Source organism: Ixodes scapularis, unplaced genomic scaffold, assembly GCF_016920785.2.
Source record: "Ixodes scapularis isolate PalLabHiFi unplaced genomic scaffold, ASM1692078v2 PGA_scaffold3__209_contigs__length_174095766, whole genome shotgun sequence".
NCBI lineage: Eukaryota > Metazoa > Arthropoda > Arachnida > Ixodida > Ixodidae > Ixodes > Ixodes scapularis.
In genome coordinates, this window is record NW_024609868.1 from 130,580,317 (window position 1) to 130,600,403 (window position 20,087).

Genomic DNA, 20,087 nt, shown 5'->3' on the forward strand with positions numbered 1-20,087 from the left:
GCTGTTTGAATAAAAAAAAAAAAAAAAAAAAAAAAATATATATATATATATATATATATATATATATATATATATATATGTGTGTTTTTGGCACGCCTCTGTAAGCGGATTTGTAACACCGGCTTTTTTTTGTGTGTACGTGTGCGATGTACAGAACGCAGTGTACATTCTTTGTTTTTGTATTATCCACTCCTGCTTTGGCCCTTAACAGGGCTGGCAGTATTGTGAAATGAAAAAAAAAAAAAAACTATGCTGCTTCACCATAACTCAGAGCGCTGTCAACATTACAAGACCGTAGAGCTAATCAAGCAGCGCCTAAATGGCAACATCACGGTATTTGTGGCTTCTTTTATTAACATTTTTCGTGCGTGTCGTGCTGTCAACAGGCTCAAAGCAAGCGCTGTGAACGCGCTGCAACCTTGCGCTTTTAGTCTTTGCGCCTGTGTTTGTAAGTCTTTTAGCCTTTGTCTGCTCACTGAGTTGTGGTGAAACGCTGCATCACCAGATTCATTTACACTCGTTTTGACAGCTTAAGAAACACAGGATGTGACCTATCACGATTACGCTTCTTGCTGCGTGATTCGTTCTTCGGCCTCCTTATTGGCCAATGTCACAGCCTGTGACATTGGCCGATACACACAGGCTGTGGCGTCAAAATAAAATGCACAAGACTGGACACGCCCTGAGTTCTTAAGTTGTCAGTAGCCCTAGGGGATCCTGAACTCGCTGCGTGACTTTAAGACACCACTTTAAGAACATTCCTATTTTGCCCCCGACAGTCCGGCATGGTCACAGCCACAAGGACCACGCGGCGAGTGGTCCAGGTGACAGGAACGTCGTCCGGCTTCTCGGATGGTGCCTTCGAGTGCGAGAAAGTCACCAGGACCATGGTCAAGAGGACAGTTGTCCGTCATCCGGATGGCACGGAGGAGGTCCGCGAAGAAGTGGTCACCGATGGCGGAGACTCGCTGATTGACACGACGGAGCATTCCAAGCCCAGGAAGAGCGTCCTGTCCTCCTGGTTTGGCAAGAAGGAACCGAAACCCGCTGCCGTCGATGTCCAGCCTTCGAAGCCTGCCAAGGCGATGAGCGAGAAAGAGTTCCAGGAGGACAGTCTCAAGTGGCACAATCACTACAGGGCAATTCATGGAGTTCCACCCCTGAAGCACAGTAGTCAGGTAAGTTCGACTTGGTCGAATAACGTGAAGTGATTTCTCAAGTAAATACTATCTACTTTATAAAAAAAAATGTAGGTTCCGAAGGCGGCTTGTACGTCTCTACTCGATAATATAGACGTTTTTCTTTGCAAGAACCACCAGGCGCTGCTCAGTCTTTGACGTCCCAGCGAACGTTCGGTTTATAAAAGGAATGAACAAAGCCCACATTAACACCGCTGCTTAAAACGCCGATAGAACATTTGAATTATGAACATTAAATATACCTGAAGTGAAAAAGCTAATCACTCTTTGAGTGGTAGAAAACAATAAACCTGCCAATCCAATAGCTGGATTTATTTTTACTTTTGTGCTATGTTGTTTGGCAGCTGTGCAAGTACGCACAAGAATGGGCAGACAACTTGGCAAAGAGGGACCGGTTTGAACACCGACAAGAACACAAGTACGGCGAAAACATATACATGGCCTGGTCATCGGATCCAACCAAGGAAGTGACAGGTACGTGAAAACATTGTTTCCCCTTCCTATATAGAAGAGACACCGAGTTTTAAGCTGCTTCTAGACAGATACATTTTGGTCGGCTCTCGAATTTTGTGAGCACTCAGAATGGAGCCCGTTCCCCTTGTGTGGCTCCATTCAGAATCGTGCATTGGTGGAATTCTTCGGCGACCCTTTTCTTATTAAACACTTTAAAAATATATATCGTCTAAGTTTCAATCAGATCACGACTTTCTATAAAATTTTGGCATCAGGTCTTATAGCTAGCGCTACATCTGGACGGAAAGTGAGGGTTCGGCGGTGCGTGGTTAATCTTTGAGGTGAAAACAACTCTAATAATTTTTGTCGGAGATGCTTTTGTAAGCATAAATGCATAACAAGAAAACTTATTTTTAACAGGGCGCGAAGCGGTAGACTCCTGGTACAGCGAGATCAAGGACCACCGATTCGGCGGTGAGCCTCGCAGCCTGGGCAGCGGCCATTTCACCCAGGTGATCTGGAAGGGGAGCACCGAGCTGGGCACCGGCAGGGCGCGCACCGCCACGGGGAAGCTCCTCGTCGTGGCCAACTACAACCCTGCAGGGAACATGATCGGCAGTTTCGCCCAGAACGTGCCTCCTCCCAAGAAGTGACGATGCCCCGTCCGATAACCCGCCTCTTTCTGGATCTTCATTGCTGGACGCGAGGCGACAGTGCCCAAAGATTATTTATTTGCCGAGAAGTATTCCATAGCTTTATGCTAAGACCAAGATTAAACGTCAGAGAGGTTGCTAGTGAGATGCCTCCCTGCACAATATTGTTTTCTACATTTATAAGTGAAGTTTGTTACAGGTTTCGTTAAACTTTTGTATATACGTTTTGCAAAATAAAAAGCTTATACAGAATGGGCTCATAAAGGAACAGTGCTATTTTTGTATATCTTAATTACAGTGAAAATGGTTGATTCTGCCCTTTATACATGTTAGTTTGGGGTGAACGGCAGTCTTAAAATATAAAAAAGAACCAAATAGAACAAACAAGGGCATAGTGGAGATAGCAGTTTCATTTCCAAGAATTTACTAGGGGCATTGGCAAAATACATCAAAATGTATCAAAATACAAAATAAAAATGCTTAGGCAAAACTGTATTTGAGTATAAATAGAACTATAACAAAAATACATTTATATACAGAATGCAAAAACAATGAAAATATTTTAGCATATTAAAATACTTTTTTTTAAATGCATCTGGTTTTCGTAGCGTGATATCTGCATCTTAAAATTTACCCCTCATATACCAAGAAAATATTCGAATCATGAAGAAAGCCTACATGTTCCCAGAATAAAGTGCGTAACAAGAAGTTCGCAACTGTACTTCTACATGTTTGAGAGGTGCACTATAGGGTAAAGCCGATCCAAACTTCTGCAGGAGCAATGACTTGACACAGGGAAGGAAACCTTCCTCCTCGCACAGCCAAATATCTAGAAATGTGTTTAAAATGCATGGATGCCATGTGGCTGCCCATTCCTCAGTCGTGTTTGACGGTACGAAGATTTCGAAGGGGAGCCAAACAAGTGCGTCAGAGAGTTAGAAGAGCTTCAGCTTTTAACCCTACTGTCCTGCGACAGTCCCAAAGCAGTTTTAGAAGAAAAAAAAAGTTAAGGCCGCCTGGAAAAACAGAACAAAAAATGGCTCAACTTCACCCTTGCGCTCCTGCTCCTCTCGTCTATTTATCGTTATTGAACCGTGGCAAGAACCAGGTTCGTGATATATCAACACCACCTAGACTATCTCAAGGCCTCCGCAAGCTCCCGTGACGTCATCGAAGTGAGATCGGCCTGGAAGCTGGCTTCACCCACTCGATCAGGCTTTGTAATGCGAGTCTTTTCGTTCTCGGCGCTTAATGTTCGAGACTGGAACAGTGACAATACGTTTTACTTCAGAAAAGCTCGTAGGAATTAAGACTTTGGTTTGAGCTAGTTAGTTCATGACTATTTAAAAGGTTAATAGCGCAAAACAAGGACGAAGAAGAAACGCACACGAAATAGACTGGCGCTCGTAGGACGTTTCAAGTCGTGTTTTGTATTTATTCTTCTAATTCTCACTTTCATGTCATCTATGTCTGCAAACATTTAACGAGTCCAGGACTCACGCACGATTTGTGAACATATTAATTAACAAAATTAAAAGCAAGAGTCCTGGCGCCCCGATTTTCACATCAATTATTAAAACATCACAACTGCTTTTCGGGGGTACAGATTTACACTCTTTAATTTGCAGGAATAAGCTTGACAAGTTTATGAAATAGGCTTGTAACACACGTAAGAACTTGGGTTTGTGGCAAAGATACAGTTTCTCAGGAATAGCTTCAACAAATGAACTGATAACACATTCATAAACAAAGTATCAAACAAAAATAATAATACATCAGCATTTCCAACAAAACAAAGCAAAAAGAAAATCCTCAAAGTTGTAAACAACATACAGCAATGTCTCCAAATAAATTGTTTGCACAAATTGAAGAGAACAATAAACACAAATAAGTCAGAACACAGAAAAAAAAACACTTGTGTGACAATTTCCAGGCAGCAGTCGAAATGATAGCAGACGTTATGCGCTTATGCCTGAAGCGTCTTCAGTTTCCGCTTTGCTGCTTTGGCTTCAGCAAGCATGTTGTTTTCTCGTTTTCACAAGTTATTCAACAATGTGTTGGCAGCCGCACTTAGTACATAACCCATCACCAAGTGAGGTAAATGGCCGTTTTCACAGACGCCCAGGTCCTCGTTATACTCAACAAGGGGTGTTGTCAGGGACACAAGCAAATATTTTTGCTTTTCACAAGAATATAATTTTATCGCATACCATTCGCTGCTCAATTTTTCCAGCACAATATTCCTTGTCAGCACGGCATTTACAACCACGGCCTGCGGGAACTTTAGTTCACCTCTTGTTACACCCGCCAATGAGCTCTTCTGCCTCAGTTTCAAGAGAGCGGTTGTCTACCATAAGGTTCTCGTTACAGAATGGGCACATGCGCTTTTTCAGCGCAGCATGCGCACAGTACCCAGCCACGTATGTAATAGCTGGGAGCATGTGTTCTTTTTTTTCAACGTCAACTGCTGTCACTTCAACATCAAACTGCTTCACGCCAGCATTCACCCCATCAGTGCGGGCATACAGCGAGATGTCGTCGAACTTGGGAAGCTCAAGAACCTTCTGCAATCTGAGTTTGTGTTCCGACTCGTATATTTGGCGGATCAAGATGTGGTACTGTGCGCCGCACAATTGTCGGTACCGTCCAAAACTATCTTCAAGGCAGTCAGACTGAAATTTATCAAGAAGGACGTACTTGAAGCCGAGTTCTTCAATACAGTAACGCGACATTTGAACTAAAGCAAGCGATGTGTGACGAAGTGCATTGTGTGTCACATTTGTGAGGTGGCCTGCATCATGCTTCAGGCTTTCCCAGTAGTCTAGCCACTTGACTACTTTGTTCAGGAAATCAATTTGGGGGCAAGACACTACCGTTATGGGCACCTGAAGCTTGTCCCGAAGACGCCGGCCCTTGTTTGGCATTTTCACATTTACTATGCACCACCACCCAACGATAACGTTAATAAATTCAGCTGTGCCTTTGGCATGCTGCAATGTTGCAACCTTGGTGCTTAAAGGTGCTGCAACAGTAAGAATGTTGAAGATCTTCATGACAAGCTTCACATTCTGTCGTTCCAAACTCGAAGGTTTGAGTGCTTTCAAGCATAAAGTTGGAGCACGTCGCACCAGCTCATTTCTTTCTCTCACATGAAGCTCTACCAAGGCATTAAACGAAGCTGTCAGCACATGCGGTTGATCGCCAGCAGAATTAATATCGGGGAAAAACATGCACTTGCTGCTCTTTCGCTGGTTGAGCCAGTTATTCCCTACACACTTGAGCACGTAAACAGTATAAAAAAAAACAAAAAAACAGGGGTTGTGATTGGTCCGAAGGATGCTGGTACACAGTGTTAACCTTTGGAGGTTGTGCAAAAAATTATATAGCCTTGCCATTGATGGAGTTATTGTCTAAAACTACTGCGAAAATTCGAAGTCCGGTCTTCTCGAGCTCATTTATCAGCTGACGAAGAAATTCATGCAACTGTTTTGCATCTATCTGCACTACTGGCAGAATATGCACAACATCTTTGCTCGCTGACAAAAGGCTTTGGGTCATGAACACATATGCCGTCTTTGCAGCAATTATACTGTTTGTGGCCATTACTACTACGGTTCCACCCTAATAGTCGAGGTACGGCTGCATCTGTATTTCATCAATGACTAGCGTTACAGTCTTCTCATGATCGTTCATTGCAGCTGCAAGTCTTTTTGCATAGGACAAAAATAGGGTACTTTGCTGCTTTGTGCAAGGGTTGACACAGTACAGCGCACAGACACGCCTAAGAGTGTCAGGATGGGGCAGTTCGAGCTTTGACGTGCTCCGGATGAACCTATAAGCGTGTGGAGATATTGTGAACACGATACTTGAAAACACAAGCAGGTCTGCAGGGTAATTCAGAGACTTCCCTAGAAGCATGTGTACCTGCTGCATTAAGAAGTTCATAATTTCCTGATGACAGCTCCTGTAGAATTACCACTGTCTTCTTTAACACAATTTCTAGTCGCTGCTGATCGTTAGAGAAGTTCTTGGCAAAACCATGCACAGCCTCTAAAGCTCTCTCTAGCTCGCTAATGTCAGACACACACATTGGAAAAATGAGAAGACCAACCTTGTCCAGCTGCAGCTCCCCAAAGAACGCTTTCAATGAAAGATCTGCAGAGACCGTCACTGAATAGCGCAGAACTGGTGCATCCCGAGGAGCAAAGTTCAAGAAAAGCACTTGCTTGTCAGTGACCAGCTTTGTCCAGAAATCGGCCGCCTGGAATTTCTTGAGAGCAGCCACGAGTTCGTCAAAGCTGCTAACAGAATTCTTTCTCTGTTCGTCTTTATAAGCTTCGGTGGAGAGCGTCAGTGCTCCCTGCAGGGCCTCCGCTTCAAGCCGAGTGCGCTTTTCTTGAGGACCTTCGCGGGAAGCAGGTGTGTTGCGGGACAGGTATGCAGGGCAGTTGGGGAAGATGCTAGGAGTAGCGCAGGGCTTCAGCCGCCTTAACTGGAGAGGAACTTCAAGCACTCGTCCAGTTTTTTCGTCCGTGTACTTTGTAGTAGTGGCAAAGTCACCCAGAGAAAAGTGCTTTTCACAGACCTGTAGAAAGTGCAAAAATCTCAATATAGGAAAGGCGATTCACGAACAGTACCACGACAATAAAATGGGAAGCGGTAAGTTACACGTCGCAATAATTCTAATGCGCACTCGTATAGACACAAAACTACTTCCTGTAAGTATTCTGACGCCGTCTTCGTCACCCGTTCAGAACTATGCGCGAGACCTTGAAAACTATTCCCCGTGTCAAGAAAGAAAACAGCGACATCCCTGCTGGTAAGATCAAGAATCATTGCCATACCCCGAACAGCAAGGGAACATGCAACAACCACGAAAATAAAACAGCGGGAAGAGGAATTACTCACCACGCTGTACTTCGTTGGCGCGAAGTGTTCGCGAGGTATTTCTTTTGTCCAAGCCGTTCTTCGTTCCGCATCAGAAGGAGAGCGGTAAATCCGCACTTTCGGCCCACTCAGATAGTTTGAGTTCCAGTTCGGCGCACAACAGCAGCCAGGCATGTCGTGTAACCCGAAAAAAAAAAACAAGAACAAAACAGAAAGCAGCAAATCAACACCAGCGGCCGGAATCAAATGCGCCGTTACCACTGTTTAAGGTTGCCAGATGTGGTAGTAAGCGCCACCAAAATTCGTTCCTTCCGCGATACTGCGCTCCACACATCAACGCAATTAAGTTTCTTGCGTAGCAAAAATGCAGGCGTGTAAAATATTCCGTACTTAAAAGCGACGAAAAGAAGGTTTTCGTTGTTACTAGTTTAATTATTCACGTTCTATAAGAATAGATTTTTGAAACGGTTTCTAACTATTTGCGCCGGGCCATACATTTTACAAAGCCGTAGGTCGTTCCAAGCCGAGCCCGTTGTTCTCAGATTCGGGCCGATCTCACAGTGATGACGTCATGTTGTGGAAAGGGAACGTTGCGGAGGCCTTGAAATAGTCTAGGAGTTGTTGGATATACACGACTTGTATCGCTGAGGTGAAACAGGTGGCCTAGAGTTCCAACGCACAATCACCTATACTTACTGACGGCTGAGGAACTCCGGGACGCGGTGAGTCTCCGCCGTCTTATTATCACATGTAGCCGAGGAAATTGCGGCGCCGTTGAGAACGTCAATGAATAGGGAATCTTGGTTATAGTGAGCCTCGCCCGAGCGCTCTTAAGGTGTCAGCACCATATGCGGTCGGGAAAATCAACCGAAAACCAGATTCGACGAGGTGGAAGCGTTGTTTCTTGTCCTCGAATATCGAAAATTCCAATGAAATTTCATTCCAACCTGTCCTTACAACTTTACGCTCTGTCTGTCCGAAGTGTGGGCTCGATTGTCAGTAGTAAATGGCTTCCTCTAGACCCGTTTCCTGAATTGGTACAAAGCTGCGGTAGCAACGAGCAGCAAAAGCGTGAATCCGCCATACTTTATTCATTTATTCTTGACTGACAAATTTTACCGCCAAATTTAGCGGAAATAGCGGAAAATGTTCCCACCAAATATAGCAAAACATTTTCCCGCCAAGTTTAGCGGGTCGATAGGGTCATGACGTCACACCTACGTGTGTCGTCACGCGTCACGTGAAATGACCTTAAGTGATGCTACCGACTAGGCTACGCACTCACGCTTGCAAGCCTTGGGAACGCGCGCGGGTTTATATGAGAAGGCTTTGCGAACGGCACCCGACGACGCTATCGCGTTCCACTCTTAAAGGCGAAGCTTAAAGGAACCCCCCCAAAGGTTTGTCTTATATTTTGCCAGACGATTTATTATGGTATCAGAAGACTACCCACTTCATATTTTGCCACAGCGTCATGTTACTTTTTAATAAAGTCGAAGAACGCAACTGCTCCAAACCGAAACCGAAACTGGACTGGGAAGGAAGAAGAAATATAAAGGAGGAGATAGTTGGCGAAAGTCACGTGACTGTGCTACTATTTTTTTCCTCAATCAACGTATTTGCGGCTTTTTAGTAGCCACAAAAATGGGTATCATATTCTTTTTCTATTTTTAATATGGAGTGTGCGCCTTCAATGACCCACGACTATGATTATATTGGGTGGTTGTGCCTAAACCACGAAAAACGACACGTGATCAAGGAGAAGAGAGTGAGCGCGACTCAAACCGGCCAGTTTTCAATCGGGGGTTTTCGGGCGGAAAGAAAACGAATTTTGAGCCGCAAATAAGGTTCTGGGTAATTGGGCTCTCTTATGTCATGCATTTTTGTTTGTTTATCTATTTTATTTTTGATACAATTGTCCAGGGGGTTGGGGCAAAAGGCAAGTACAATCACCTGACTGAGTCCCAACCCCTGTAACAACACTCAACAACAAGGCACAAATCGAGAAAATAAATAAAATAAAAAGCCAGCTCACAGCTCAAGTTGGGAAGGAACGTATTTACCCCGCTAAAGAGTTCAGTTTACAAATAAGATAACAAATCACAGTGAATAACAACACAACTCACTAGGTGTATACACTAGCAACATTAAAATATTCCCTTAGCATATTCTTAAATGAAACATGGAAGTGATTTTCTGGGCCATCTCATGCGGGCAATAATGTTTTAGTGTATCTATAATCTGGTAGGATAATATTTTCTACCATAATTAGCTCTAATTTTGGTTTTATATGTGAAGACACCCACGAGGGGCGCAAGAAGCGGACCCACTTGCATGCCGTATTGTTAACCCTTTCTGCCACTGCCGCGATAACTCGGGACACCACCCACGCACACCCCCTGCTACTGCCGAGTACTCGCGACCCCAACTGTCTATAGGTAGCGCCACTCGTTTTCTAAAATGGCGGATTTAGTGAGGGTCGGAGATGCGTGCTGGTATGCCAGTTCCTGAGCACTGTCTAGTGTGCTGGCTTCACTGAAAGACACATTATTCCCGGTTATACGATGATGCTAAGGTGTTATGCGCGAAGGTTACCTTTCTGTCCTGAAAACAAAAACGGTGTTTAGCGTAATATTTACGCGAGGAGGCACTTTTTAATTCGGGAACAATACCGAAACCAATTTCTGCTTTCGATTTATAGCATCCTCGATTATCCGCACCAGTGCGCACCGGCGCAGCGAGGTTGGGCCCATCGTCTTCGATCAAGTGCACCGGTGCGCACCGGACGTCCTCAATCAACGGAGCGCACCCTCCCGCTGCGGCTTTTCGTTGCCCCAACGCGCACCAAGAAAATCGACGGTGCGCCGGGGTGCAGTCCCATCAGGCATTGCGGCCAGGAGCGGGAATGGCAGACGCGCAGTCTATCGAGGTGGCGACCTTGCGAAAACGAACACGCCTCGCAGCTGCACTCGATGAATTCCTCAGCTCTTCTGAGAGCGAGACGACGAGCTTCTTACCATCGCCACGACTACCGGCGATGTCTGCGGTGGCAAGGAGCGCCCGAAAGGTATGAACTTCGTGGAAAGTGTTGCGAGGTGTTTCGATGACATCGAGGTACAGCCATTTTGTGGTGGTTCTCTTTCTCGAACCAACAATGATGGGCAGCATATACGTGTGGAATTGTCACCCGCTTCGTGACCCCATCGACAATGACGTGAGTCCACGATGGTCATTCGTATGGACCGCCAAATTCACGAGTAAAAAGCCGGAGAAATCGACAGCATACGGGCATTGCGCGCGGACCTACGCAAGAAACAACGAACAAAATGCGAGGTGACGCATAATGGAGCTCGCCGTGGTATACCGCCGCGGCGCAGTTTGTCCTCAATGTTGCACCGACTTCGTTCTGCGATTCCGGTGCGAGTTGATCGAAGATGCTATAAATTTATTTTCTTTATATGTTCTTTCGTTCTTTAAGTATTATGTGTCAACTGATACAATGCTGCTTTGTGTTATGGTTTCATCCCGTGTTCTTGTTATTTATATTGTTTATCATTGTTTATGCCGACTATGTAATGTTTTTTTTTCTCCACTTGACCCAATTGTACCAAACGTTTTTACCATCGCTTCCCCTCCTATGAAATGCCCTTAAGGGCCTTTAGGGTAAATGAATAAATAAATAAATTCGCGATGCGGGTATTAATTTTGGTTTCTCTCCTAACTCATTGTGTGCTTCACACCGTAATTATTGCGCAAACGAAATTGTTTGCGCAAACTTTATTTTGTGACCTATATGTCCAATCCAGGAACATAAAAAAATATTTTGGAAAGTACAGTGTCCCTTTAGAGACAGGGTCTTCCATACACCTCAGAGGTAACTGAAAATTGTATTTGTTGAAAAATTTAGTGTTGATATTTGTATGCTCTTGCCGCCTTTTCTTATTCAGATAATTGTCTTGTGAAATAATGAACTGCGGGCCCTTTAATCGGTTTTGAGGCATTTAGATGATTCATTGTTTTAGCAATTTTCCCAGCACAAGACTAAGAGAATCAAGCAACGGGGCGGCCGAGAGGACAGTCCAAACGGCTAAGCAACTCCTTAGGAAATCGACAGACATCAACAAGGCATTGCTGACCCAGCGTGGGACCCCGAGTATCGAAGGTTACGCGCCAGCGGAGCTAGTTATGGGACGAAGACTGCGCACAAACGTGCCAGTAAAGCACTAATCTCTCCAACATCACTGGGACACCACCGAATTTAGCTCCAGAAATGCCTTATTCAAGGAGAAGATGCGCCAACACTGTGACGAGCCCCGCACAACACGTGAGCTCGAATCCTTTCCACCTGGGACTGCGGTCAGAATTTTAACGGGAGCAGCGTCTTACGGCCCCATTCTAGGACAAGCGCCGAAACCCCGTTCTTTAGGTGGTGCAGACGACGACCGGAACTACACGGCGAACAAGAGGACACCTGCAACCGGCTACCTACCGTCACCAGGGTCCACCCGACGTCTTTGGGGAAGTGTGAGTGTTGTTCTTCCAAAGTGGGGGAGGTGTCGGGAGATCATCATCATCGCCATCGCCGCCGGGTGACCCTGGACTCTGCCCGCCGCTTCCGCGCGCGGACCCTCTCACCACCGGATTGCGACCACACGCGGCCCGACTCACATCTGTATTGCTATGCTAGTATTAACCTACGCAGTTAAGTCAACCTTATCTCGACCACGACAATACGTTCACAAAAGGTATAAACAAATTTAAAAAAAGAAAAAGAAACGCTGTTCTCAAAAACCCTAAAATGGTATGCGAGTTTGACAACAGAGGTGTGATTTTTATGGCAACGCGTGACGCATAGGACTATCTGTTTACGCCCAGTGTTTATGACGATGTCAGTTTTTCACACGCCAAAAAGAAAACAAAATGAGTCTTTCTGTAAAGACTATGGTTAAAGGGGTCGTGAAACGATTTTTCTACTTCTTCCTCCTTAGCTTTAATCCTCAACTCAAATGCGAATTGTGAAATCACGTCCTCGTGACATTCTTCGGCACCGGTGCGATGACTCTTAGCTTCCACTGTGCTTTTTATGCACACCATAGAACTTGTCATTCCCCAGTGACGATAAGTTCCGTCAGGGCACTCATTGACCACGAACGCGAATCCAAATATTCGTGGAGGGATTGATTGTTGACGAGCGCATACGTCCGAGTGACGCTATTCTCGTGTCCAATGCGTGAGCTGGGCTCGGCTGACGTCCGGCTGACATCGCTGACGCGCTTTTGGAACCGCGGATGTATCACTGTGAAAAGGCGGAGAGCTTTCGAAGGAAAGAAGGTACAAAACAGTCCGCTATATGTTCAAATGTTCGTACCGAAAAGCTGGCTTTTGCCTTTCTAGCCTCTTTCTTTCGGCCAATTAAACGATATGCGATTAGTAAAGTCCCAATTTAAAATAATTTATCCCGTCCCGAAATTTGTTTCACGGGCCCTTTAAGTGTCATATGTTTTGCGATTGTGGCTTTTATTGGGCTTCACATTACGGAAATTTGCATTAATATTATTACCATTAATATATTGTATTAAGAGTTTTTCAAAATCGTATATAGTTTGTTGCTTATGATTTCATTTCTAACGCGCGAAAAATTATGGTAATCGAAAATTGGCAATTCATAATCACTTGTGTCTTAATGAAGCAGTCTTAGTGAACGAGTTATGAAATAAAAATAGCCTAAAACCAATTAAGACATTCTAGCTAGTCGTAGGAACCCACGTAAAATTATATTACCTGTGGTTAAGCATATGGTGCTATCAAAGTCACGACTTTTGACAAGCAGCAAAACTTTAAAATTTGCCGCCAATTCTTCCGCACAAAACTACCCCGAAATACGAAAAAAAAAAAAAAGTGTGCCGTTGTTGCTGTTTTTATTCACAAAACAGAAAATTTAGTTTCTTATTTTACGCGGCGTCGTTTTGCCAAACTCAACCTTTCCAGTTCGAAGGAGCGCACGCCCGCTTTCACGTCAGCTCACTGCAGTACGTTACATTGGTTCCAAAGGTTGAAGCCTGGGCGAGTTGGTGTGACATACTTAAAAGGTTAAAACGGCGCAAAGGAGAACGGACAGGGTGAAGAAGGACACAGGCAGAGCGCTGACTCGCAACTAAATTTTTATTGAACTCAATGGTGCAATATATACGCACAATTGAGGACAAAAAGAAGAAAATCAGCCTGAAGAACACCCGAAAGCAAAAGCATCACCTCAAAAAAGTTAAACCAAGCTAATCAAGTGGCCCAGAAATTCAATCTCCTTCCTAGATAATGCAACAGAAGGCCTGCTGACATACATGAATCCCAATCTGTCTATTTCTAGAGCCTCCAAAATTTCTCGTGTCAGCTGGTCCCGGTGGCGTTTTAAGACCTCGCACTGCTGGAACAAGCTTTCTAGATTGTGCCGAGCTGTTAATCCCTCTGATAGGGAGGTAAGGGCCTGCACTACGAAGCACCGCAATCGTTACGTCACCTGCGCTGAGGGAGTTGTGTATTCCCTCCCTCTGTCTTGCGGCAGGCGTTATGTTGGCCAGACAGGTCGCTGTCTCAATGACAGGCTAAGGGAACATGCTTACAACGTCTCTTCGACGGTTTCCGGTCACCTCGGCATACATTGCCGTGACTGCAGATGCCAGCTTCTGTTCTAACAGTGCGAGGTCTTAAAACGCCACCGGGACCAGCTGACACGAGAAATTTTGGAGGCTCTAGAAGTAGACAGATTGGGAGTCATGTGTGTCAGCGGGCCTTCTGTTGCATTATCGAGGAAGGAGATTGATTTTCTGGCAACTTGATTAGCTTGGTTTATCTTTTTTGAGGTGATGCTTCGTTTTTGTGCTTTTGCTTTTGGGTGTTTTTCGGGCTGATTTTCTTCTTTTTGTTCTCAATTGTGCGTATATATTGCACCGTTGAGTTCAATAGAAAATTAGTTGCGAGTCAGCGCTCTGTCTGTGTCCTTCTTTACCCTGTCCGTTGTCTTTTGCGCTGTTTTAACCTTTTAAGTTACATTGGTGTTGGAAAACCGGTGAAACATTACGGAAGTATTGCTTATACGAGTGAACGCAAGCACTTCGTGTTTGCGTTACCGTTGCGTGTTTCCAGGCCGAGTGCGCGGAGCCCAAAATAGCGGTCTTTGACTGGCACATGGCAACGAAGCACATCCGCAACGTGGAACACGCAACTCTAACCCAAACGAACAGCACTTGCGTTTGTCTCTGTACGCAATACTGAAAGGTACAATCCCATACCGCCTCCAGCACTAAATTGAGACACTGAAAGATCTTGTTGGTATTCAGCAATGACTGCTGGCGAGTCAGGATCGCGAGCAGTCCCGCCATGTCCGCTGAGCCGGAGAGCCGACAACCCTTTCACTGCCACTACCGAGATAACTTGGGACACCACCCACGCGCACCCCTTGGACCCGTTTTCTCGAACGCGAACCGTGGGTTAAAGTTAACTCTTGCCCCTAGAAGGGGGAATTCTGGGTCACGTGACTGGGGAGAGCAGGGGCGCCGAGGGGGGAGCAGTACCTACACTGTTAGCAAAAATAACACGCCCAGACGTGTAAACCGTTGTCCCATAGCGGACACGTCGAAACGTGTTCGTTTTACACGCAGCTATCTGTGTTTTTCGTCTACACATGAGGTGCTGTGTAAACTTCACACGCTACACCGTGCCTGCCTTCAGCAAAACACGTTTCGAGTGTGTTCCTTATGAAACATGGCGGCCAGCGGCCGAGAACAGGCGAGAGACGAGCCCAGCGAGCCGCGCGCCTTTCACCCGAATTGAAAGCACACAGGGCGCGTTAGTTCTCGTTCGATGTCTTTTATACACAGTAAAGTCTTCAAGCGGCGGACGTACCTACGTGCAAGGGTACGTACTGTACGTGCGTCGTCGGCGGTCGGCGGCGTCGGTAGCTTCAACGAGCCGCTGAACAAAAAAACGAATGCCGAACTCACATGGATAAATAACTTGAGCAATCTATTTAACATCGGGCGGTAACTTGCGCCACCTATCGAGATTTCTAGCAGCCTGTATTTAAAAAAAAGACGAGTCTGTTAACACTGCGAACGACCACGACTAGAGAGCAACCCTACATACATCGCAGGCAAACCAGTACCACATGCTACACAGCACCGACATGTACACAAACACAACAACGACACTACGCCCGACACTTCCTACTCGATATCCATTTCTCCCCGCGGCGCATATAAGCTTGACATTTGCGGGTGAGCTCTTTGGTCGCTGACCATTACAGATTTATAGAAGAATACACAAAACACGGCGCAATGGACAGCCGTCTGTTAGAACTGTTTGCATTTAAGAAGTATGGAGGCAAAATCTATAATATTAGTCCATTGCAATAAATAACGATACGTTAACAATACATCTTAAACCGGTCATGAAAAAGTTCAAATTTTTGTTATTTTCTTGCTTGACCAGTGTTATGAGCATTCCGACTAGCTTGAATCAGATAGGAAAACAAATTATTGGGATTTTGTCATTACGTATACAATAATAAATGAAAATGATCGTTCCGCAAAGCATTTTTTTATATATTTTTGTGAAGGACATCCGCCCAACACTTCACTTCCGCTAGTTGTAGTACGCGTACGGGAGCAGACGCCTTCACTTTTGGGGCGTTTTGATGCAGTTTGTTATCGTATGTCGTGTCGGTGTCGAGTGGAGCGGTGGGGCTCGGGAGTTTGTGACCGGTGTTATTCGTAAACACTGGTGTGAGGCGCTGATGCGTCTTCTTTTTTATACTGCCACCACCCCGAACTTTGAAGATACACGGGCCCGTAGCACTGCATTAGGCTGAATCGCGAGCTCCTTCTCTGTTGACGTCGCTTTCCTGGTACCACTCGTGGATACTGCAAGTGTTTAAACAGTGTGCGCCGTCTCGCCTACATTCCCGGTGACATACTCGACCTGTTGAAACTTATTGCTTCCGTCATTTTGGAGTACGCAAGGCAGTTATCTCGTTGGTGTGGTTTCGGTTATAAAAGCAAGGCAAAACGCTCGTAGTTCCCGCCCTCAGTACACGTTGGACGTCTTCCACACTTTGACACCGGATAACTGAATGAACGAGGATTTACATTCACTTCCGAGGTTACTCTCGCCCTTCCTCACCGTTGAGCAGAAGGATGAGCTGGCGACAAGCCGCGGATGAAAGGCTTGAGCATCAACAGCCCAAGCGCACTCGGTGCCGATGCGGGCGACGCGGGTTTCTGTCAACCGGGAGGCCAGCACAAACCGTTACCGTTCCAGCTCTTCGTCATGACACGGTGTTGCAGAGAGCAGGATAAAATACAGCTACAGGGATCACCGAAGCAAACGCACTGCTATCGTAAATATTGGCTTGTGATTGCGCCTTTGTAGTAGATCCTTTTATTCGTTTTGCTGGAGAGACGCAAACGACGGGCATAACAAAATCGCTTGCATATTCGGCATACCTCACAAAAGCATTTACCCCGTCACCTTGGGAAAAGCGCGAAACACGGAGTCCGCAACGTCCTAAGCTTCCCGTTTTTTAACTGCTTTAGAGCAGTTTGTACCTGCTAGTAGATATGCCTACTGAAACTGAAACAGGGCAGTAAAAGAGAGAGACAAAGTTGGGAAAGCTTGCTCGCTCTCCAATTTCTCAACACTCAAGGGATTGTACCATAACAAATAAAGAAAAGGCACCACGTTCACTACGTAAAAAATGGTCTCAGTACATGCATCTGTGGGCAGGTAGGAAACCTTGCCCTAATTTATTCACGCCGCATGATTGGCGCAACAAACTCGTTGCAGGACCGAATCATCTTCTCGAGCGGTGTACGTCGCAGTGCAAACGCAGTCCAACACGAAGCATAAAAACGGCAGATTTAAGACAACAATCCGGAGTTCATTATTCAATTAAAACGACGTAATTTTGTTGAAAACGCCCGCTGCTTCTTACTCACGGTATGTGTCGGGATATCTTCACAGTTTGAAACGGAACGAAGGAAGATTTACTTTTAAAACCGCTCGCTGCGTCCTCCCGGACCAGCTGGACCGGGCCAGCTGACGACGACGGGATTGTACCCGTTGAACCTCCACCCCGCAACAAACAATTTTCGCTCCGTGTTAAAAGCGCGGTTCAAACAGACCCGGAACACAAAACACCGCACAACACACGACGAACGTTTCAGCTCTTTTTCGCATCGCCCTGTTGCACCAAACCAGAACGAGATCGCCGAAGTCAACGCCGCGCTGTCGTGAACCTTGGCTTGTGGTTGCGCAATCGTGGACCCTGTGACTCCCTTCGCTTTCAAAGCACACACGACGATTACAAATGGTACTTTCCGTCTTCCGGGAACATCACAGGGGCACTTCTCCGGTCACGTCTTCACTATGTGCTTGCAAACTGCAAAGCTCTATGCGAAGCTTCTCGCGTCCCGTCAAACCAAAACAATAGCGGCGCCATGCGTACTTGCCATACTTGCCAGATTTTCTCCGGTCAAACAAAAACAACGAAAGCCAGCCGGCTCTTGCTTCCAGCGTACATCGGCGTTGCGCTTGCGCCGTGGCCAAATCGCTTGCAGTTGAAGCAAAAACGAAACCAAGTGCAATGTCACGTGTTCACATCGAGGACACGCTTTTTATATCCATTTTAACTGTTTGGAACGAATAATTAGACCCATGACTTTATTTGTGGTGTGTAAGAAACTATTATCAAGACCCCTAAGCCAGGGGGGTAAAGGTGGGTGAGGAGGAGTGGCAAATCCCGTGCGCCGACACCCGGGGTCCCGAGTGAACGATCGCAAAAGAGAGCGACAGAACACGAGAGAAAGAAAGCAACGTTGCCATGGTAAACGCGAAGAGTGAAAACTCTCAGCAATATAAACAGTGATAATTTAACGTTGTAAACTAAATTCGGAGCTATTTTAGCGCTTATAAAAAGCAAAAAAGTCATTACGCTGCATTAACTTCCCTTTTGTCGAAATCTCGGAAATCTGCTGGTTGTGCAGTTTCGTATTCCTCAACCGCGCCCACCCGCGCCCCACCGGTGAAGCCGAGTATATGGTTTAGTTTAGCGTTAACGCGAGGCCGTACATCTGCGTGCTATACAAAAAGAAAGCTTCGAAAGGAACGCGAATATCTTTCCACCGGTAAGTTCGTGGATTGTTGAAGTTCACGAAACTGCTCTGATGATGTAACCGTGTTTGGGACCCCGAGGGTCTGCCTGCATGATCCGCGGCTTGCGGCAGCCAGAATGTATGGGAAAATGGCGGACCTTTTCCTCTAGAGTTAGTATGTATGATCTCTATGCCCTAAGCTAAATACAAACATAGGCGACATGAGGGAAGCCCCATTGACATCGACCAGAAAATGGCGGCGAGCACGGTAAGCGCGAGTTTCGCCAACGTCCTGCGACATGGCGCAATTGCTTTTGGTGCATATCTGTCTCCGAGACATGTTTCTTTCCGCGGCATTTGTCTCGACGGTCCTTTCTAAGTGTGTCCCCAAGCATTCCGGTGCTTCGATAGCCGGCAATGCCGCGGTCGTCGCCGGGGGCGATGCGTGTTATCGAGGTCGGCTACACGGCTATACGTGTATGACCGAACCAAAACACGTTTTTTACGACCTCGCATGATTTCTGAACGAATTATCCGTTACTGATCGTGTAAAATTATGGTAATTTGTGTAAATAGTGTGTTTTTCACCCCAAATACTCGCCAAATACACGGGACTTGCTAACAGTGTACTAGCAAAATGGCCGCGACGTCGCCTAATGAGGGCTAATATTTCTGCTTGGTTCTGCTGAACATTCATTTCGATCCGGCTGTTATATTAATGACGCACCATCAACTTATTAGCACTTCAAGCGAAGCGGTAGTTCAGAGGGACTACTAAACTAACCGACGGCAGCATTCCGCGAACGCATCACTCTTCAGCAGTCCGGGATCCAAGACCTATGACGCTACAGATGCCTTGCAAGTGTTTTATGGTGAGTAAAAAAAGTTTTACGAACGAGTGTTGGTATATATTTATACTAGCACGTTTCATTTGTTGCACTATGCACGCCAACTCGTGAGCAGCGATCACTTTGCGGAGAAAGGGGGTTATCCTCGATAAAGTCTTCGTTCCGGGCGAACAGCTGGGACGTTGTACTGTTTTTTTTTGTTCGCAGTGCGCCGACAGTATGCCGACAGCATCGAGTTTTCTACATATCCCCGGTGGCCAGCAATTCAACGGTGACGAGAAGCTTAGCTTTACGCTGAAGCAGTGCCGCTGCGTCTGGTTCTAACCGCGACGGTCGGTCGATGCATCCACCAATGGGAAAGGTACAATCGCGGTATACGAATCAACCTTGCCGATGTCATCTGCAGAAGTCGCAGAAACGAGAAATAAACAAATACTTACCACAAAGAAGGTTAACGAAATCATCCTTTCGCTTTTTTTTTTTTCGTTTTCAAAAGTGATATTAGGATTGTCTTATGTCTTATTGCGATATGTAACAAAACGCAGGTGTGCGGGTAGAGAAACTAAGGTAACAGAGGATAGTGTCCTGTCCGCAAACGTCGATTGAAAATGGACCAAGCGTCAGCATCGGGGGTTTGCGAACAGAGGCAAAAAAGTATGACATTAGACGAGAGGTTGAAGTTAATTCCGGAAGTCGGTGCAAGAAGAGAACAAATTATGAGAAAATTCGGTCCTGCAGTTACTGCACATACAAGACAACAGGCGTGGCTCGACATTGCCGATGCAATGAATGAGCAGGGAGCTCAAAGGACCGTAAAACAACTGAAGGAGGCGTGGCAAAACCTCCTTAAAAATGCAGAAAGGTGTACATCGCCTACAAGAAGCATGAAGGACGCACAGGTAA

The 20,087-nt window shown here is 45.9% G+C and overlaps 1 protein-coding gene and 1 pseudogene across 3 annotated transcripts in view; one reads left to right on the forward strand and one right to left on the reverse strand.

The window, feature by feature from the left end:
• Window positions 1-2,561, forward strand: part of LOC8052374 (Golgi-associated plant pathogenesis-related protein 1) — a 119,763-nt gene extending 117,202 nt beyond the window's left edge. For all 3 annotated transcript variants that reach the window (XM_029983478.4, XM_029983479.4, XM_029983480.3), the window contains exons 3-5: window positions 780-1,178; window positions 1,544-1,673; window positions 2,073-2,561. In XM_029983478.4, the coding sequence (XP_029839338.1) occupies window positions 780-1,178; window positions 1,544-1,673; window positions 2,073-2,305 (762 nt within the window). In that variant the 3' untranslated portion in view covers window positions 2,306-2,561. The remainder of the gene's footprint in view (window positions 1-779; window positions 1,179-1,543; window positions 1,674-2,072) is intronic.
• A 1,680-nt stretch (window positions 2,562-4,241) lies between these two features.
• LOC115323081 lies at window positions 4,242-7,366 on the reverse strand (annotated as a pseudogene).
• Between the last annotated feature and the right edge of the window lie 12,721 nt (window positions 7,367-20,087).